The sequence below is a fragment of the Harpia harpyja genome, chromosome Z (genome assembly GCF_026419915.1).
Source record: "Harpia harpyja isolate bHarHar1 chromosome Z, bHarHar1 primary haplotype, whole genome shotgun sequence".
Lineage (NCBI taxonomy): Eukaryota > Metazoa > Chordata > Aves > Accipitriformes > Accipitridae > Harpia > Harpia harpyja.
This window is the reverse complement of record NC_068969.1, coordinates 72,209,062-72,231,355: the sequence shown is the minus strand read 5'-3', so window position 1 is coordinate 72,231,355 and position 22,294 is coordinate 72,209,062. Positions and strand designations below refer to the sequence as shown.

Here is a 22,294-nt window from a genome sequence, read left to right as displayed (position 1 = left end):
CAGCAGACCTCACATTTTCATAGGTTTATAGCAAGTCTCTTTTTTTTTTTTTTTGTCTTAAATTAAGGGATGCTGTGGGTTTCTTAATTGCTTTCTTCAGCAGCTTGTCCTTGTGACTGTTCATCTAGAAGGACTCCACTGAATTTCCCAGTTTCCATTTTGTAAGTAAGAGCAGGATTAGTTTCATGGCATACAAGATAGCACTGAAGGCAATGCAAGAGAAAGTGTTGTAAAATCTTTTTTCTGCATGTGCCTTTTTTCTTTCCAGTTGCTTTTATTTTTTACTGTATTATAATGCATTTAAACTTTAAGGAGGCCAGAATCTGTAGAAACAAAAGAAAGTATTCATTGCAGCCAAATCTGTATCTGAAGTTTCCACTTGAGATTTTGAAATCAAGAAAGTGATGGCAGCGAGGAGTATGGGCCATTGTTTTCAAAATACACCAAATAAAAACTTTGACAAATACAAAACTTACACTTCATAGCTTTCTGACACTGTCCAAAGAGAAAATAATTAATATTTAAAGAAACCCCCACTGTTATGAAACAGCTAGGTAAGCATTTCTGGACTTAGTTTCGGGGGGGGGGCGGGGGGAAACAATGATAGGGGGATTTACTCAGCAGAAGCCTTATAAGAGTTGTTAGCCAAAATGCTGATGACAAATACCTTTTCATCTCTGTGTCTAGGTTTCAGAAGCAAACGATGTTGCCTCTCTGTAGTTTCTCTGTAAGGAAAAATGCAAATCAGTAATGGTTATTTTTGCAGTTAGAGCCTATTAGATTCTTGGAACATGTGGCTGAATTACCATTCTCCTATCGAAGAAAATGTTACAACAAGGGAAGAATAAATGCAACAGAAGCAACGGTGAAAGCAACGCACTAGCCTCTAAGTTAGGTGAGAATTTTAAGTGGGAAAATACTGGAAAAACCACCTAATAAATCTTGAAATTTGTTTATAAATAATTATGTTAGCTTTTGACCTTTCCTCTTCTCCTTAAAATTCTGATCAGAAGGGCAGGCTAGAACCAGAAAGAGTCCTGGAAATTGCTTGAGAACCATTTTGTGGATGTTGGACTACCAAAAGGCAAAGTAGCCCTCCAGCTCCCTAACAGGCTTCAGACCAGTCCCTCCTAAAAGCAGGTCTGTACTTGCCCTCCTGCTGGTGGTGGTCTTCCAGGAGGCAGCAGTTAATCAACACTGCTTGTAAAGTGGTCTGTTAATGTACCCTGGTGACATCTTGTCTGAAGGGCTAACAATAACGCTTTGTGTACCTCAGTGTTTTAGTTAAGTGCAGACTGTGCATATCAGTGGACAACACCCATCTCCTTAGCTGCAAGTGCCAGTTCTGAGCAACTTGAGACAAAAATCCAGCTGTTTCACTGGTAACAATAAAATGATGGTAATTTTTAATATTTCCTTTACTGATAAGCAGTATCTGGTGTTCTGCCATTATAGTTCAACAAATGTAGCAGCCATTTGTCTTGGTTACTGCTGCTCAAAATGCTTTCCAAGTACATGAGTATGTAGGCAGCTGGTATTTATTGCTCTGGGAGAGAACTTGAACTTCAGAAGGAAGGAGAGAAAAAAACCTACATTTTTGGCTACCTTTGTTCTGTGCCGACTACAGTTGCTGTAAGTATCATGGTGTACAGTAGTTGGAACAAAACAGTTTTGTTTTTTAAAAGCAACAGTCATACAGATGCTGGGTGAGAAGAGAACTTTTCTGGTGCATGCATTTTTGGCTTCTTGCAGAGACTGCCAGAATTACATTTGCATTCATTTCAGTCTACAACAAGTATTACAGAAGATTCAACTGTAAGTACTTTCCAAATATAAAGGGCACAGGGGAGAAGGTGACTATGATTTATGATGACATTAAGCTTTTACAGAATATCATACGTGTGTACTAGCTATCACCATAAAATTAACTGGTACTAATTGGTCAGAGCTGCCAACTCAAGTCTGCTTATGAGTGTAACACTCTTCTTTAGGTCATGTTCATTATACTGACATCGTATGTCAGATCCTGAATAAAGTTCATTCAGCCATTTCTGCCGTTCTTCTTGTTTTCCCTGCTACGTGTGTGTGCTGCCATCAGCGAGAGTTCACATCTCGGCAAAGACTGGGTCTGTGTGCTTTGGGATATACGTGTCTCGGGTATCTGCCCAGTGGCCACTTCTCCAGCAACAGTGGTGCTATGGGAGGGCATCCTTCATTTGAATCATGCCTGGTGTTTTCCTTTTCTTGGAAACTGACTGGAACAAAATGTTCAAAGCTCTTTCTTCCTCCCTTTGCTCTTTTTTTTTTTCTCCCTCTTTCTGTCTTTCACTTCTGTGCCTCAAAAGGCTGTAACTGGATTCGTTATTGTGTGATTACTCAGCAGTAAACTTCTATGCATTTTGCTTCATTTGGGCAGCTCCTGTTCCTTAGTGACAGCTGCTTGGCTCAGCACACTGTAATTATCAACTCAAAACCAAGATGCTTTTAGGTGCTGAAAGCACATTGGCAGAGACTGAACTTGTCCTCAACCTCGTCATGGGCCACAGCTTTAAAAGATCCCATTTAGTGGTTGGTTGGTTGTGTTGTCGCTGTTGGTACTGGGGGTCTGACAGATCGTTATCATAGTGGACCTGTGGGAAGCTGTTGTTATCCTAAAGGAGTACAGGTCCTTGTTTTTCATTAGCTGCTGACATATTGTATAGTTGACTTTTGATTAATGTATCTGTGTTCATTCTCTTTTCTCTAAAATAAAGTTTTATTGATATATGGGAGGGGATTTATAAGTGTTAGTGAAAATTTACAAAGCCCTTATTTAAACAGATGTCTGAAGGAAACTTTGCTGAGAAACAGACCTGTTGGTTTGCTGTCTGTAGTGGAACCAAGGCACTCTCTGCTCCTATTTTAAGCCTACCTCTGTTTTGCAGCCATGGGGCATACAGAGCATGCCATTGCCTCTGATCCGCTAAAGGGCAAGTGACCCAGGGCTGTATGGTGTGCAGACCGCTTGCAAGGGGCTGTATGTAGTTGAGACTTTTGCTCCCTCACCAAATTTGTTTTAGCAAAGAAGGAGGACTCTTCCTTTTTTGTCTGCAATGTAGAGAAACATAATTTGGAGCTCAAGTGAGTGGAATGAGATATCTCATGTTCTCTGCTAGATCTGTTAGCTAGTTGTGTTAGTTTTCATGTTACATGAAAATAACATGCCGATCCAAGAGGGGAGAAGAGAAAATACGTGACGTTTTTGCAAGAGAAATGATCTGGGAAAGTCCTGCTGTTCCCATTGTCAAGCCACAGCTTTTCTTTTCTCACTGTATCAATGGGGCATGTTGGGTTTTCTATCAGAGCTGTTAGAATAGGCATCTATCCTACTGCTATTAAAAAAGGCTTTGAAATGTTCTCAAATCCTGCTGGGCTATAGTTTAGTGTAACTTACAGAGCAGTTGCAAGTATGAGCACCACTGTTTGCTTAAGCAAAGCTCAATGTAAGGGGCATGACATAGTCTCATTCATATCCTTCCCTAGGATTTGGGGAGGTTGTCAGACCCTGGAGAATGATGAGAAGTCACCCAGGCTGTAGAAACCTCCTGACCTTTACACACGGAATAATTCGTGTTTTATAAACATACACATTACAATCTTAGTCCTTTGGAGGATGCAGGACAGAAAAAACAGGTCAGCAGAGGAGGTGATGTGTGGTCTATGATAAGGAGATCTTTTTAAGCTCGAAAAACGAAGCCATGTGCTATATTTGTACGGAAACAGGAAGAATTTTTTTCCAGCGCGTGTGCAACAAGACAAAAGAAAAGTAATCTTTTCTTTGCAGTTGTTGAGGATCTGATCCTGAAAAACCCTCAGCATGTTCAGTCCTGTAAACCCTTAGTGACTTCATTTGAATGACCTCTAAGTGAGACCTTGTAGGGCTTTTGTTTGAAGCTAGTACCATGTAATAATCTTTTGACTGCTTTGTGGCTGCAGTAGAGGTATCTGGCACAGCCCAGCAATAAAGACAAATTTTCATGCACTTGCTGCCAGTTACAACTGCCTTTGTTACCCGTAAGTACTGGGACTCCGAAACTGTAATAGGGGTTGAGGGAGAAATGCCCTATGGGGACATTGGCCTCTCACTACAGGAAAGACATTGAGGTGCTGGAACGTGTCCAGAGAAGGGCAACCAAGTTGGTGAGGGGCCTGGAGCACAAGTCTTACGAGGAGTGCCTGAGGGAACTGGGGCTGTTTAGTCTGGAGAAAAGGAGGCTGAGGGGAGACCTTACCGCTCTCTACAACTACCTAAAAGGAGATTGTAGTGAGGTGGGTGCTGGTCTTTTCTCCCAAGTGATAGGACAAGAGGAAATGGCCTCAAGTTGCAGCACGGGAGGTTTAGGTTGGATATTAGGAAAAATTTCTTTACTGAGAGAGTTGTCAGGCATTGGAATAGGCTGCCCAGGGAAGTGGTTAAGTCACCATCCCTGGAGGTATTAAAAAAGCACGTAGACAAGGCACTCCAGAACATGGTTTAGTGGGCATGGATGATGCTTGGACTTGATGATCTTGAAGGTCTTTTCCAACCTAAACAATTCCATGATTCTATGACATAAGCCTCTGTGGATGGCATGCCCTAGCAAAGCGATGTGCCAGCCTGTCAGTGAAACAAAAGCAGAGCAACAAATGCTTCACCATGGAAGGATGCAGAAATTCTGAAGGACAGAACATCTGTAAAACGGAATAGCCTCTTTTCAAGGTCCATTCACCTTTTAAGATGATTTTGCTCATCTCTCCTGTCGCATGGGGCAGTGTAATGGTTAGTGCTAACCCCTTCTGTGTTCCCAGAGGACAGAGGGCAAACTGAGGTTCTTTTGTTTTCAGTGTACAGGAAGACTCAAGATTTGTTTTCTCTCCTTCCTGCTGATTTTGTTTCTCAGTGAGTAATACAAGGATCTGATTAAAGGGAGAGAAGGTTTCTATTGTTTGTTTACAATGCCCCATGTCTTTATTTGTCTTTTGTGGGTCCTCCTTGGAGATAACCAAACCTGTAACTTTTCTCTGGGTTTAAAGGCCACTTATGACAAAACCCAGGAAAGGGGGGTGGTATGCACAGAATGATAGGAGCAAGTAACCATGTAGGGGCAAAGCCTTAACTATTTGCAGTTAAGGAAGCAGGCAGAGACTGAGCCTTCCTCTAGGGGAGGAGTTTACCTCAGTTGGCCCAAAGAAAGCAAAACATGGGCATGCATAAGATTCAGCTTTCCTTGTGGAAAGCCACACAGTGTGCTGCACCCTAATAGAACTGTAAAAGGTGCTCTGAAACAGGATGAAAATTATTAGGGAAAGGGTAAATAATATGCTTAAAAATGATATATAGAAGACTGGGTTCTCTCATGCTCCTGAGATATTTTCTCTATTGTTCCCTTTTCTTTGCAGCACAATTAGCTGCAACAGGGCAGACCTACCCATCTAACATGGCAGATCAGATGGTATGCTAGCTTTTAGTAAAACAGTTCAGCAAAAGGTAAAGATTAAGTATGTGCTTAACTTTTATACAAGGGGATAGAATTTGAGACTGTGAGCTAAGCACATGATTTATTGCTTCACAGGCTTGAAAGCTCCATTTACTTTTCATATTTCCTTTTGAAAGGCCACCAGTAAAACCCTTCTGTCCTCCCTTATACTGAGGTACAAAATTATTTCCTTTTCTTTTTAAAAAGAGAAGAGAAAAAGCAAAGCAGAGAAACCTACATCAAAAATAGGGCAATTTCGTTTGAATTTCACCTTTATACCCGCTTAGGCCAATCTTGAATATGGCTTAGTCTCTGAATGTACGGTGTTTCTTTCAGGTCCTGCTTTTCACACTGGAATCCTGGGATGCTTTTCAGACTATGCCAGTTTCTGAAAACAGAGGTAGAAAAGAGTTAATACTCTGAAGACAGTATGTTTATTAGCCCTTCTCCCCAGCAAGCATCTATTACATGAGATGCTACATGGTACTTCCCCACCCTTTGCTGAGTGCTTCTCTTTCTGCAGCACAGAAGATCCCTAAAGATTAGTATCATGCTGAAGGGAAAGGATTTCCTGGTCTGAGCTAAGAGAAGGGTGGTGGTGGTGGTGAGATCATTGTCTCCAGTTAACTTAAACATGGAAGATGGACCAGATTTGCCACAATAAAATAATACTAGCAGAGGTTTTATACAGCAACACATGCACAATAGTCTTTTAAGTTTTACAATCATTAATTGTTTGGAAGAAGTGCATTGAGATTGGCATTTACAAATTAAGTATATACACATCTGCAAAGGCAATGGTTGCTCCAAATTCCAGCACAGTTTTCTGCTTAAAGCTGATTTACCATACTGTGCTGAAAAGCTGTTAGTAGGCTGGAAGCAGCCTAGAAAGGGAAATGCAGAGCAATTAATATCTGCTATTTATTCTGAACACAGAGCACCAAATCTAGCTTTCAGTTATTCTGATATATCCCAGTTGGTTTAGCACGTAACAGATCAAATCCATATTTAATACATAATTATTGAAATAAAAAACAGTTTCGGGTTGCTAAGGCTTGAGGGCCTTGTGTACCTTAGTTTTTGTACACAAGGGCAAATTCATGGCTGGAAAAACTGTCGACTTTATTATTCTTGTTTTCCTGAAGGGTGAATTTAGCTCATAAGGCTCATGCATTTAAAACAATGATAGCATTGTTATTATAATTTATTATTAAGTAGCTCTTATTTGATTATAAGGATCTAATCAAGTATGGCAATATGCCTATCTGTAGCCAAACTGAGAGGATCTTGGCCAACTAAAACAAATCAGTTACCGTAACAAAAGAGTAAGATAAAATGTCTCACCAGGAATCAAATATTAACCCCAAAAGACGTCAAACACTTGAGTTGCAGCCAGAGAAGAGCCACGCCAGCTATAGCAAAATGAGTTTACAGTGGGCAAGAGCTGTGGTGCTCCTGCCGCTGCGGGCATGTGGGGGAGGACTGGGCATCCTCCCAGGAGCTGCAGCACTGTCACAAAGGGAAGTCTAATTCTCAGCCAAGACAATAGAACCTCTGGGGTTTAAAGTATGGATCCTGTGAGGATTTAAGTTGTAAATGAAGCAACTGAAAGGTGAAGCTGCAGCATCACAGGTTTATTGGATTTATCATCAGATGTAGCTCTTGACAGCTAGGAGATGCCTGGGAATTATGCAATTCCTGTGGGTGCTCACAGGTTTGCCTTTCATAAATGTCTCTGGTTCTTCCAGGAAGACCACTGCCTATTCAACTTGCCCATTAAATGTCTCCTCAAAGCCTACTTGGGGTCTGATGCCTGTGAAAAGTCTGGCAAATCACTGATCACCACTCAGGGATAACTGTTTTACAACTGTTGAATTAAACTGTTCTTTTTCAAAGAAACAAAACAAAATTCAAAGTGACTCAGAAGCCATACTTGTATAGGTAATGTGACAAGGCCCAAGTGCCTTTCTGACCTTGTTCTCTGTGGATCCTCCATACTCAGTTTTCTATAACCTGCACCAGCACCTTTCATTTAGAGCAGAGTACCTGAGGAACAGATTTTCTGTTGGCTTATTTTCTTTCTGTTAAAGAGATGTGAGTTGAATCTCAGCTGTGGACGATGTATATGAAAACATGCTGCTTTGTGTGCCCCAGCTGGGCACAGGTCTTGCATGAGAATTTGTTGCTGCTGTATGGTAAAAATTAAACAACAATAGCACTATACAAAGATATGTAGAGAATAATAAGTAATGAATGTTGTATCAGATAAATACATCAAATAATCAGAAATACACTCTCAGAACTGAGCTGGCCCATTTCTGCATCCAGGCAACACCGACAGGTTAAAAAGTTGGGGTTTGTTTTTTTTTTTTTAAAAAGTGGTTGTTGTCTTTTATTGCCATATTTGAGAGTAGATATCTCAATGTGCCAAAATTTCTGCTCTGGCAATAGCATGCAGAACTGTCGAGATGCTGCTACTGCAGAATCTGATGGTCATTGGGCTAGACTTGCTGTCTGCTGTTTGTAGTGATTTTATGTCCTCCTGCTATGGAATTCTCTCTGAAATTCCATCCCTCCTTTTATATGAATGACAAATGCTGTACAAATTTGGTGTACTATCTGAACAATTACCCAGCCATTTACACCTGTTTTTTGTAGCAAGTTCTTAGAAATATTGGAGTCTTCACAACTGCAAGAGAAATGGTGGGAGAAGAAATGAAGAAACTCGCAAAATGTCTTTCTGTGGCACCTCACATCACATCACAAGCTGAGTGTTTTCTGTGGCTGCTTTTTTCTTATGCAGCTGTAAATATGTTTTTAATATTACCTTGCCTGGTTACTTGGCATCTTAAAGATCCTCATTCTCTTCTCAGAGTCCTGGCACAACATATTTCATCAGGACTGTTCCACATGTGTACTGCTAGCAAAATTTTGAACAGTATCCTAGAAAGCAGACTCAGTAGATGATTTAAGTGGGCATGCAACACAATAGGATCTTCTAGTTTTGGTATTTCAGTGAGCGGTGATGATGGAGCCTGTCTGCTGTGGCTCTTACTGTCCATCAAACAGTGAGTCCATATTGCAGCCTCTCCATAAGGACAGATCTCTGCTCTGCTGTTCTCATGAGGAATATGGGAACACATCTGGAACTTAGAGCACTTGTGATATTGTAACTGCGTGAGGTGTTCAAGATGAGACACACTCATGCATACCACATAACTATGTAATTTTTGTGCTCTTTAAGAAACCCAGCCTTAAAAGGACTAGTGTGATCTTTGGATGTGCAGAGATATAGGGAGCTGATTTTATGTTTTTATCACAACCTTGTAGAGAGTGATACAAGAACGTGGCTTCCAGTTCAGAAAAACAACTGGAAACAACTTCTTTTGAAAGGTTGATGAATTTTTTTCCAGAGAAAAGCCATGAAAATTATTGGTGAATGGGAGAAAATGTTTTCCTGGGAGGGGCTTCTATCTCTTTGCCTTACCAAGAAGAGCAAGAAGAGTGTTGATTATGTATATTTGATACTAGACCTTAAAAGGCTGTCAAGCTAGCAGAGAAAGTCTCCTAAAACCCAAGAGAGGGAGATGCAAGCCAGACAAGCTAAAAATTAAGAGACAAAGGCATGCATTTTTATTAGCAATGAAAATGATTACACATTACGGCAAGTGAATAGTTCAGACTTTCAAATCAAGACTGGCACAGCCACTTTCTGGAGGCAGTCTTCTGCCAAGCACAAGTCATTTAACTCAATACTATGCTCCATGCTGTGTAGAATGTCAGCTTAGGTGGTGTAATGGTCACATGTGGTATAAAATGTCCAGACCTATTTTTTGTGAGCAAGGGGAAAACACTTTCAGTCTGTCACAGCATTTCACTTTTTAATTACGTGCAGAAACATTTTAATAATTTATACTGCTGAGTGTCCTGCTGTCCATGGCTGGAATCAGTCATATCCAACTGGGTGAATTCAGTGTGGTGAGGTGATCCCAGGTTGCCTGTTTTGCTGGTACCCAATCCAGAACGTGGTGTGACCCTCTCTGTTCAGCCTCGTCATCAAAGATAGGTTACCTGGGGAGTGCAATCCCATGCCTGCAGATAGTGTTTGCAGGGTAAGCCTCTGATGCATCATTTCCAGTGTGACGTGCTGTTTGTTAGTGAGTGAAGCACCTAGAAGTCCAGCTCTGTTGGTAGGATGTCTCCAAGACCTTGAGATGAGAAGAGAGCCCTTTTCTGCAGTTGTGCTCCCTGTTGCCAGCCGATTCCCTGCAGTCATCTGTGGGAGCACCCTGCTTCTATGGCCATGGCCATGTGGTTATTATTTAACATCACAGCCTCTTTTCAGCATTTACCTTTGTTTAATTTGCTTGGTCTCACTTAATATTTTATGTTTCATTTTTCTCTTAAGTGTTTCAACTCAACTTCATTTTAGCTTAATGTAATGTATTTTTTACAGTAATCAGACAACATCTTTTAAACCAGCAATGATGTGTTCTTAAAAGTATAAGTGGCAGCTCAAAGGCAATCACTGTTTAGAGTCAAAAGGAGGAAAATACTTAGTTGCCCTTTGAATGTTTGTACATCTTTGCCGGTGAGACAATGTTATGAGACCACTTCTTTGGTAATCCAGTTATGCCACCTCTTTGGCCAAATTCTGCTTTGTTTCTTCAGTGCAAATCCAGGATAATCTCTTGGACTTCAACAGAGATCATTTGCTTTATCCTGATACTAACTGAAAGCAGATTTTGACCTGAATTTTTCAGTGTATCTCCTGCTGAAATCTCCTCCCACTGAAGATGGTGTCATTATGGCTGGGGCACTGACTGTGCTAAAAGGATTTTTTTCTTAGCTTGTATTTCTGTCACATCATATGTGTTTGGTTTACTTACATTGTTGTTATATTTAATCTCTGCCCATTTAGTCACATTTACTGTCCTTTTTTATTTGTTTAGTAACTTGGTGCAGCTCAGAAAGGTAACAGAGATGGATAGAGCGTGACAAGTTGCAAATATATTCTGTGCAGATCTCTTCTGCGGCTTGCTGTGTTTCAGTTTTGACAGTTTGTTCTATGGGATGGGTTGTTTATTCAAATGCTTGGTTTATATAAGAGCATTTAGCAGCAGCTGTAAGTGTACTACAGAGAAGTATTTGATATGTTTCTTATTTATTTTTTCCTCTATTGTTTGTGAATTCCTCCAGGAACTTCACAAAAAACTTTTGTACTGCTAGGGCCAACATTGGGGGTGTGCTGGGTTCAAAATGGAGAGGAACCTCACAAAATTCAGAAAGCTGACAGTTCATCACCAGGTCTTTGGCAGCTGTGGAGAGAAGCAAGTGAGAAACTGCCTCTGCTGTAGTTTTGCTGCTGATGCCAGTAGGACAGGATCTCAGCCCTACTCCCTGTCTGTGGGCTTTGTGGACATTTTAAGATGGTGACACTGGTAACATGGAGCTGAACTTCTCTCTCTATGAAAGGAAGAGAGGCATCCTCCTGGTGATACTGGTCAAGCAAAGGGAAAGAGAAGAATTCTTCAAGAGACAGGGTTGAATGGCAGCTTTGGCAGGGGGTAGAGGGGACTACTTATTTATTAGTAAGCATTTTTTAAAGCACAGGTCACGAAGGTGTGCCATGCTCCCGTGCTCCGGCAGCGTGCCGGGGCAGCGGTCCTCCCTGATTGTCTGCCCTGTGACCAGTATTAGCAGAGGTAAGGAATGCCAGTTAACTTGCGTCTGTGGGGAAAAGGTGTGTTTTGGTTCAGGCCTGTCTTGTGCTGACTGCATTTTGTGCTTTACCTGAAAAGCCAGTGCTGTGGAGGAAGTGAAAATACAAAGCAAATTCCCTCCGACTGCAGGGGAGCTGCTCAGGTAGCTGGCCAAAGCAAGCATACCCATATAAATGCATCATCACGATAAAACTTAGTCTTACGCTAGACCAGAGTTTGACAAGGGTGAAAAACATTGGTACCTTGCAGTCTCGTTTCATGTGTACTTGGCTATTAATGGGACGTGTAGCCTCTGCCGGGAGACCTGGCATCAGAGGAGGGGGTGGGCAATGTCACCCCTGCAGCTGCCAGCTGCAGGGACAGGAGCAAACCCTTGCGGGTCTGGTGTGGCATGAGAAGAAGCTGGCTTTCCTCACTCCACTCCCAGGGCATGGTGGGCTTGCTTGCATGCTGGCCTGGGGGTTTCTGGCAGGTGCCAGCTGGGTCTGGTGGAGGTCTGCTCCTTGGGTGCACTGCCCGCCTGGCAGACTCATGATGGAGGTGCCTGGGGACGTCTCTCACTCTCCTGGCTTGCTCCAGCACCGGGCTCCCCTCGCATGCATGCACATGGATACAAAGTGCATTTACATGCAGTGCACTCAGGTTACGCCACTGTAGGCTCAGGCTGTGGGACACACATGTTTTTCTCTTGCAGACTGTGGGCCCTTTCTCCAAATGCTGCTGACAGCAATGGGGACAGGCTGTGCCATTTCTCGCCACTGCTGTTACCAGCAGCACTCAGTTTTCCATCTTTTAGTAATGGAGGCAAGGTGGTTTCTGCATAAGTAGTCACCCAGTTTGGAACAGGCGTGTGGCCAAGCATGGAGGCAGGGGTTGGTCTGCATCTGAATATATCCTAAATTATTGGCAGGGTTCAGTCCTGGTCCCTGCAGTTAAGCAGCTGAGCTGAGATTCATGCCTTTGCGGAAGCTGGCCTGATGCCTGTGCACTGCTATTTACTTCACTGTGTTTAGGATTTAAGCTGCAGATAGGCTTTGTCCAGGTAAGGTTAAATTTCAGTGTTTGCAAAAGCAGCTAAGTGCACTGAGGGTAAATTCATCAGTAGCTGCTGACTGTTTTGTACAATTTCAGCAACACAAGCTGTCAACCCTGTTGAGTTGGCCAGTTAAACTGCCCTTACAGCTGCTTTATTTAGCTTGAACATTGCAAATTGGTAATGTATTCTACAAAATTTGGTACAGTCATTTAAATATTACATCTTTTAGTGGAAGCTTGTGCTGAAATGAGAATGTAAAATGAGTTGAACAAAAATGCTCAGGGACTTTAATGTCTGAATCAATTGATTCTGGGCAGGAATTCAGCTAAGGCTCTGTCTACTATGCTGACTCAAACCTTTGTCCATCTTTTATTTCTTTTACTTCAGAGCAATACTGTAAATGATGTTTGAGAGAATTAAATTTCTGTCTTATTGTAACTATAGTGTAGCACAGAGAGGGAAAGCAGTTGAACAAGTGGTAAGAGAACCAAAGAGTAAGTTGGCTTTAGTTGAAAGAGGGCACATTTTTTTTTTCTTGGATTAGGTTAATTTTAAAACTTTTTGGCTTTGGACAAGAGAGTTCAGCTATTGTTAGAGGTACAAAAATAGAAGTGGTGTGAGAAAGGTTTGGTTGTTTCCTGATTCTTTGTCTTCATGTTTTAAAAAAAGCAGCACTGGCTGTTACGTATGCTCTGCAGCAGTCATCCTAACATGCTGATAAATGGCCTTTTCCCACGTGACTCTTAATTCTATGTCTTCTTATCCAGCAAATGTGCTAATCTCCAAATATAAATATATTAACTCGGTCTTTTTGGACAAAGCACTAATGAATGACACATGGGCATTTGATTCCTTCCACAACATGCGCCCTACTCTACAAGCAACCCTGTCTCCATGTGCCTGTAAGCACGGACCCCGTCCCATCCTGGCCTTGCAGCTCACTTCTGACCTCTGTTTTGTCTTCTTTTCACAGTTGTGCAGCACATCAAGCGCCACAATATCGTTCTCAAAAGAGAACTGGGAGAAGGAGCCTTTGGGAAAGTCTTTCTGGCAGAATGCTATAACCTCTGTCCTGAGCAGGACAAGATCTTGGTGGCAGTGAAGGTAAAAGAATCTAGGGTTTCCGTTATTAATTCATGGTTGCAACTAATGCTATTTTATTTGTAAATGATCGTGTTTGCCTATTCCGTAGCCCAGTGTAACTGCTCTGATATATGTGGAAGGGTTCACTAGGCTAATGGAGTGTTAAGAGAATGCAATATTTGATCTTGCTGTGGATTATAAAATGAGAGCTGAATTTCATAAGGAGAAGGGGGGAAACAGACTGTGTCACAAGGGGGCAAAATCTTTTATGATCTATCTAAAATATAATTAGTGAAAAATAATGTCGAGGTCATTAAAAATACATATATGTGTGTCTAAAAGAATAATTTATTACTAGCTAAGTGGATAGGTTATGTGTATAATTGTTAGTCAAAGACGACCTTTCTTTCTCAGGATTGTGCTGTTCTTTTAGTCAGCCACTGAAATTATCTGTGGCTAATTGTCATTAATATAGCTGCCAGGAATGTTATAACAAACTTGTGGATAATATTGTCATGTGCTGTTAAGCACTGGCTGGACAGAAATCCAGAAGTCGTGATATGTCATACCTGGAGGAGTGACCTTTGATTACACAGCTCCAGCCAACTCTCCCAAAGTATAGTCCAGAGGAGGAGGAAACTACATGAAAACAGCCATAACCTTGGAGTTTCAAGTATACAGAATAGTTCTTGCATTTCTGGGGGAAAAAAAGGGTTTTGTTTGGTTCTCCTAAAGGGCACGGACTATGTGGTACATTGGGAACCTACCAAGGAGTAAGAAGATTTCCAGCTTGATCTCAGAGCCTGGACACCAAACCCGCTTCACCGTACTAAGCCCCCAAAATGGAAGGGCTGAGGTTGGTTGTTGACCTCAGCTATGGATGTACGCTAGAAACCAGTATCAGTGAAACTACACTCTAAGAGTCTGCAAAGTCTCCCTGGCAACAATCTCTTATCTCCATCTGTAGTGTTCTGCCAAAAGCTGAACAAGGTGTTCAGCATTTGAAGTATCTCATTATTGCAGGGGGGAATACACATTTAGAATTGGGGCTGTGCCTAGGGATCAGAAAGTAATTTTATGTGACCAGTCACAATTAAGCAACCATGCATACATTTTGGATCAAACCATACAGTAAAAGATATTGAGTAGATCATCTTTTTGAATTTGGGAACAAGGAACAGAGTTTTGGATCTGGCAGTGAGAGAACATGAGAGGAGGATGGTCTTGTAAAGTGCTTTCTTGCTCCGTCAGAAATAACAGGTTTTGGGGGATTGCCAAGGTTACAAGCTTTTTGATACCTGGGAGTTGTTCAGTCACGTTGACTGGTGAGAAAAAATTAAGCCCTGAAGGTATGTATCATAGACAGAGAAAGCAAGAGATAAGAGATGACAAAACTAGATCTGAACGAATTTTCTGTTGTATTTTGGTGAAGCTAGATCCTCTGTCGCTTCAGGGAACTGCTCAATAGCAAAATAAAAGTCTTTCCATTCACTTGCTCCCTTTGAAAGTCCTGACCAAATGGAGTCTGGCACTTCTGCTGTTAAATGCTGCACCATGCTTGCTCTCTGCTGCTCTGTCTCAGTGTAATTCACAAGGAAGTGCATTGAGCCTTTAAAGGGAGAGATGTCTCCATGGATTTACATGACAAATCTATCAGATTTCTGCACCAGTTGTCAAACTTTTTGGACAGGTTATACCCATTTTATGTTTCTCACATTGGCTCTTGAAGATGTGACTGGCTGCCATCAAAGAGCAAAGTTTTTGGTGAACAGTGCCATTGGATTGATCCCCATGTAAGTGAGGGGTTAATTGCCTAGCGCTTCTCTCTTTCACCATGGTATTAACTGTGGCTCACAGGTATCCTCCAGTCACAGTGGAGGTCAAGGGATGGACCTCACTGGTGTGCAGAGAGCTAGCCAGAGAACTGTGTCTGGACCACACTGCTGGGCACAGGGTTTGGCAGTGAAAATGTGTGATTTTTTTTTTATTAGTCTTAGAGGAGCAGACCTGGAAGCCAGCAGTAGAGGGCAGCTCCTCCTGGCACACAGCAAGGGCTTCAGAAAGCTTCACCCCTGTGGGCAAAACCACAACACACCTGTCTCCGTGAAATAGATTTGGTGAGCCCAGTGGGAATATGTACTTGGTGAGGAGTAAGGCAGTGTCAGGAGGATTTTGGCAGTGAGGAGGCACAGTCTCACCCGCACGAGGTGGATCAGGATGGCTGGTGGTCCTCACCGGCTGTCTGTGCCTGCTGGGTGCTGGGCAACTGCGTGGTTCACACCTGGCCCTGAGCATCACCCCATCTGACTCAACATGCATCCTTCTCCTTTTTGGCTGGCTGGTATCCAAAATGCTGACATTGCTGCAGCAAATTATTTAGGAGCTAGGAGGCCCAGAAAAATCTGGGAAGACATAAAATCAGGCTTAGCATAAACAAGCAAAAGTGCTTGAGCTTTTGCTCCTTGGAAGAGGAGAAAAACAATCTGTTTAAATTTGTTTTGACTGTTCAGCTTTTTGGGGGAGCACTGAGTGTTTGGAAATGCTTTCTGTGGGTCAAACCCTGTGAGCAGAGAGCTTAACCACAGGTTAAGCTGGTTGCATGGGCACTGTACTAGCCTTCCCTCTGGGAGAGTTTGCACATCACATCAGAACACCATTTGCTGCAGGCACTTTTAGAGAACAGAGGGTGGAGGAAGGAAAAGTTATCGTTTCCTTGCAGGCCATTTTGCCACGCCACAGTAGTTGTTCAGGCCTGGATTCGTACTGTCTCCTCATAGGGTTGGATCCCCAGGCGTCGTCTTGCACTAGTTTGATGTGGCTGGAGCTGGAGGTGAGAATGACTGTCAGAACACAGGTTAGCAGCTGCCTCTGGCTGCCCTGCGAGGCTGGAGGGGGTTTCACCCTGTGCTGTTCCAGGGTGGTGCTCAGCTAGCAGACTGCTATGTCTTTGAGGTGAAGACCATTTCCACAGCATCTGCGGAGGAAAACCAAAGGTTTCCAACTCTTCAGGTCTTCATTTCAGAGAACAGTCAAAATCAACCCTTCATTAGGTTAGATATTAGGAAAAATTTTTTTACTGAGAGAGTTGTCAAACATTGGAATGGGCTGCCCAGGGAAGCGGTTGAGTCACCATCCCTGGAGGTATTCAAAAAGCGAGCGGACAGGGTACTCCAGGGCATGGTTTAGGGGGCGTGGTTAATGGTTGGACTTGATGATCTTGAAGGTCTTTTCCAACCGAAATGATTCTATGATTCTATGATTTCTTGAGGAAATGCGCCACTCAGCTCTTGTATGGTGATGGGGAGCAGTGGCAAGGCTTTCTTAGGGGAAGGCTGAAACTGTGTAAAGGACAGCTATCATGAGAGTTTCATTACCAAGTCATACTGATGTTGGTGAGGGCCACAGCCCCCTATTCGTGCTCTGACCCACCTGTGAATGCAGCTCTGTGGTGTTGGGGTGGACTAAGGAGCTGGCCAGTTTGCACTCGCTACAGAGCACAGGTCTGCAGAGATCGGATAGTACGTGGATACCTGGGCAAGGACTCTGTGGAGGAGAATAAGCATGGGGTGGCGGTCTGACTGTCACAAGGATGAACACAGCAGATGTGGAGCTCCTGTAACAGCGAGGGGGTCCCGCTGTTGCCCAAGGGAGTGTGTCCCTCCTCCTTAGCTGCTGGCCTGAGTGGTTGGAAAGTACACGTGGCTGTATCTCAATTCCTACTAGGGAAAACTCCTATCAACTGGTGAGAGCGCTTTGTATGCAGAGCTTTGGCGTACTTGTCAGTAATGATAATGAATATGTCTTTTTCTCTCTTTGTTCTCTTATGGTTTTATTTTGGTTTTATTTTTTCTGTTGCACTGAGAACAAGCTAAATGCATTAGTCAATGCCACCTCTATGTAAATTCAATGTACTTATTAATTTTTTCACTTTCAAGTCTCCTTGCCCGATTGTGTCAGCTATCTCTCATGCATTGTGTCTATTCTGTGTGCTGCACGAAATAATGAAACGGGGGTTTTGTAATGGTGGGTATCAGAAATTCAAGTTGCCCCTTGGTAGTAGAAACCCTGCCTGAGTTTTACCTGGATTTTAGACCTTTCTGCATTTTGCTGTTTGACAGAAAATGTGTAATTGCCATGGCAACTGCTCTGTCATATGATAATTCTGCTGTTTCTGTGAGATAAAAAGCGTCTTCTGAAATATACAATATGCCATCCTCACACAGCAGAGCTGTCAGCATTTTTACTGTCTTTCCAGGGAAAGAGCCTGCTGGAAAGACTATCAGCCTATACTTCTCCCTGTGAATTTTTTTCCAGGTTGCTATTATTTAAAAATTTTTTTTATATGAATAGTTTTTTTAATTCTGTTGTTGAGAAGAATTACAGTCCAATTGCTTTACATGTGAAACCACCAGATGAAACTCAAGTGACAACAGAATTGTTCCCAGTGATTTCATTATATAGCATAGATTGGACTGTGGGTTGGTGCCTGTATCATGTTAAAGCATCATCCCAGAGCCTGGAAGCATTATTTCAATTCCTCGCTCAGTTCAGATGTGATTGCGTGGGGACCATAGTGCAGAGCCAATTTGATATCCACCTTAGATGATATAGCTGTGTATACTAATATATCATGGCTTTTGAAGCTTTGATGATGCAATATCCTTGTTGCATCATTATTGGTAAAACTTGTGGAAGAAGGGTTCTGGGCCTGAAGACACATAAGATTCACAAGTGGGTCCCTCAGGGAAGGGACATCTGTGGCATGAGTGATCTCTATTGCCTCTAGGATCCATAGAGCCTGAAATCCACAGGGAAAAGCCCCTGAACTTGGTAGATGGCTATCCAGTCTGCCCTGCTTCTTGTCCCCCCATCTGAACCTTATTATGGCAGCTATTTATTTTTCAAGACCTACGGTTGCAGTTTCACAAGTAAAGCAAGTGTTTTCTCCAACAGTCATCTTTTAGTCCCTTCTTCACACATGCATATGTATAATACTAGAAAAGTGGACAAAATTGTCTCTGTTGAAGAAAAAGCTTGAACAAACCATGACTACTGCAGCTAAAACCCGGTTTTGATGGCAGAATGATTGCACAGTATGAACTCGTTCTGTGTCTGTTGTGTTAAGTGTGGTTGGTCCCATGCTCCGTATATGAATTCGGGGTAGAAAATAAAGTGACTAGATGGCCAGGAAAAAGCATCTTTAGTTAAAACAATGCCACTACTTTTGTGTCTCATCTTTCTTTGTATTAAGTCTAGGTGTAGTTAAAATCCAGAGGTACAGAGCCCAGGCATCAGTTTCTGTGAATAATAATATGTGAACATTGGTAACCTGCTATCTTTCTCTTACTGTTTTAAAAATGTTGTTTGAATTAGTACAGTGCAACCACAGTATCTTTTGAAGGTAGAGCCTAGTAGTGGTTTATTGTCAATTATAATTATTCCTCATTTAATTGGTGTCAGAATTTGATTTTTTTTGGTGCATGAAAGTGTTTCCTTGCTCAGGAAGTGTAGTTCTTAAGAGATCTGAAACTGCCTATGTGTGGCAGTTAAATTAGCATCATTTCATTATACAACATTTAAGCTTCCTATTTGATCCAGTGTTGATACATTTCCTTCAAAATGAAAATATGCAAGAATTTAGAACTCTATAAATAAAAGGGGGTGAGAAAAATTGACACTCCAGAATTCTGATCTGCATCTACTTCCTCTCTGTCTATTGATTTAGGATTGATCTTCCAGTTACTTATACATATGCTTAATCTTGGGTGAGTAGGTTTACGGAATTTCAAAGGAGTTTCTGGCTGAAGTCTCAGGTTGTAGGTTCTGGTCCAGGGACATAGCCTTGTATAAATCTACCTAATGTATAGCACACCATAGGGGCCAACATCAGCAACAGCAACATTAGTAATACATAAAGAATGCATCTGTGTTCCCACTAAGTATTTTGAGCAAGCAGAATTTTATTTTAAAGAACTTACTAGATGGGTAAATACCAACAGGATACTAGGGTTTGCCTGAGTTAAACGCTAAAGGGTATGAACCAGCTGTGTACTAGTATATTTTTTGGATAAGATCAGTTTATTTGTTCTGTGCTTGGAAAACACTTGGCACAGTAAGATCATGAGTATTCCTACATCCTCTTACAAGAAAAATCATTGTTTGGCATGACATGCATCATGAGAATGAAAATTGTATGGCCATTATTTAATTGCACTCAAACATCCCAGCTGCATTTCTAAAAGAGTTATTAAGGAAGTACTTCCTCCATCTTTTTTGCAGTGGAGTGTCCTTATCTTACCCTTACATTGCCATCCCACATGTTCGCTACCTTCTGCGAACATCTCCCCTTCCTTACGTTTTTGTTTTCTCTGCCAGACACTGAAGGATGCCAGCGACAATGCCCGCAAGGACTTCCACCGCGAGGCAGAACTGCTAACTAACCTGCAACACGAGCATATTGTCAAGTTCTACGGCGTCTGTGTTGAGGGTGATCCGCTCATCATGGTCTTTGAGTATATGAAGCATGGAGATCTTAACAAATTCCTCAGGTAAATCCACAAACACGTAGTGTGCTGCTGAGCCAGAAGTGGGCAGAGAAGGTAGGTGTTACTGGTACTTAATGTCAAATCAACTACTACCTCTGGAAAATGCTGACACCTAGGAGAGCAAATCTCTGCAACTCATCTTCTGTACTGGAATGTGGGACTTATTGTTTATTTGCCTATTTGGAAGTACCATTAAGTCAAGCCTTATGCTTTGCACCAAAGGAATGGGAACCAAGGAAATATTGTTTCCAGTATATTTCAGTGTATTCTGAAATGTTTGGTTATAAATGTTACAGTAGGAATGATTTTCTTGCAGGATTTCTGGTAGCACTAGGGAGGATCCCCCTCAACACCTATCGCTATCTGTAGGCGTCTAAGAGCTTTTGAAATCTAACCCCTTTTCTCTTCCCTCCTCTCAGTATTTTGGAAAGACTGCAATTAATCTGAAGCAAGAAAACTGTGAGCCATGGAAACTTCAGTGCAATGGAAAATGCTTCATCCTGGGGTCCAGATTAGGGCTTTATTTCATAAAGCTGTTCAGGAATGTGCATTGGAAATTGAAATTTGGTAGTAAAGCAGTCATAAATAAATAGATGATACCTACGTTTCACAATAATAGGTAACTCGTGAACCAGGAAGTTATGAACAGTGGCCTTGTGTATGTGCTATTTCTACTAGCCTGCATTCATTGACATAAAAATAAGCAGTTAAGAGACAGCTTTTGCTCCTATGTAAAAAACCCATCTGCAAAAGGGACCGTTCTTTCAAGGTCTTCTATGTCATTTTCATTAAAGGATATCACAATGGCATTTCAATGTACTGAGATCTTTCCTGCTGAAGATAGCTAGGGGTACCACCCTTTTGGAAAGATATCTGTGACAAAGCTGTAAACCAAACAAAACTGATGTCCCTTTAAATGGGTTCAGATTTTGTATCTGACTGAAATGGCTAGTGACTGCTAGTGTCACCATTTATGCATTTTTGAAAGCCTATGTGAAATGAGTTTGCTGTCTTTCTAATCTCTGCTGAACAAATAGCCACACCACAAAAGCAAATGACATGAACTAGCATCCTCCCTTATTGGCAGGGCTGCCAGGTTTGGCAGGGAGACTGGGGCCTGAACTGGGACACAGAGCAAACACTACTACTTTTCCCAGCCTGATTGTCTCTCTGGCAGAGGATTTAAATATATTGTTTCTGATTGGCCTTTTCTTACCTTGTAACTCTGTTTTTGAATTATTGTACAGAAAGGTAGTTTAGCAGACAGTATATTTCCTACTTCAGGTCTTCCCTTTTTTTAAATTATTAATCAGCCCTTGTCTTTAGAACATAAAATGATTACGCTGGGACAAGCTGTTAAACCTAAGCTCCAATTTGTCATTCCTCTCACATTTGCTGCAGCTTGTGCTGCAGATCAAAGGTTAGTTGTAAGCCGGTTGTTAAGAGCCTGTATTTCTTACCCTGCAGCGCCACCAAAGGCTGTCGGGGAAAAACGAATCTGAAATTTAACCCAACTGAGCCGTGCTGTCTGCATGCAGCCAGAGGCTGTTTCAGATCTAGGACTAAAGCCTTAAAGTCATGCCTGCCCTGTGCTTGTTCTGGCTCATGGAGACTGATGTGGATCCAAAGAAATCTCTGTCAATGTTCCTGGCTGTTGCAGACACTGAGGAGCACCTCATTTACAGCCAGTACCAAGAGGACAAGCAAGATGGATGGAGTGTTAAGAATAATTGTCCTGGTTTCAGCTGGGATAGAGTTAACTGTCTTCCTAGTAGCTGGTACGGTGCTATGTTTTGAGTTCAGTATGCGAAGAATGTTGATAACACTGATGTTTTCAGTTGTTGCTCAGTAGTGTTTAGTCTAATGTCAAGGATTTTTCAGCTTCTCATGCCCAGCCAGCGAGAAAGCTGGAGGGGCACAAGAAGTTGGCGCAGGACACAGCCAGGGCACCTGACCCAAACTGGCCAACCAACGGGGTATTCCATACCATGTGACGTCCCATCCAGTATAGGAACGGGGAAGTGGTGGCAGGGATTCGCCGCTCGGGGACTGGCGGGGTGTCGGTCTGCGGGTGGTGAGCAATTGCACTGCGCATCATTTGTACATTCCAATCCTTTCATTATTGCTGTTGTCATTTTATTAGTGTTATCATTATCATTATTAGTTTCTTCTTTCTCTGTTCTATTAAACCGTTCTTATCTCAACCCACGGGTTTTGCTTCTTTTCCCGATTTTCTCCCCCATCCCACTGGGTGGGGGGGAGTGAGTGAGCGGCTGCGTGGTGTTTAGTTGCTGGCTGGGGTTAAACCACGACAATAATCCAAAAGTTTCATTAGATACAGACCATGTCCGCAAGGAAGCTAGCGAAAGATAAAGAGTTCTCTTAATTTAGCAACTCAGAGCTTCGTGTCTG

General features: G+C 42.2%; 1 protein-coding gene across 1 annotated transcript in view; it reads left to right on the top strand.

Annotated features, from left to right (window-relative positions):
* NTRK2 (neurotrophic receptor tyrosine kinase 2) overlaps positions 1-22,294 on the top strand; it is a 210,527-nt gene that overhangs the window by 141,655 nt on the left and 46,578 nt on the right. The window contains exons 13-14 of the mRNA XM_052776586.1: positions 13,228-13,358; positions 19,713-19,885. Coding sequence (XP_052632546.1) covers positions 13,228-13,358; positions 19,713-19,885 — 304 coding nt within the window. The remainder of the gene's footprint in view (positions 1-13,227; positions 13,359-19,712; positions 19,886-22,294) is intronic.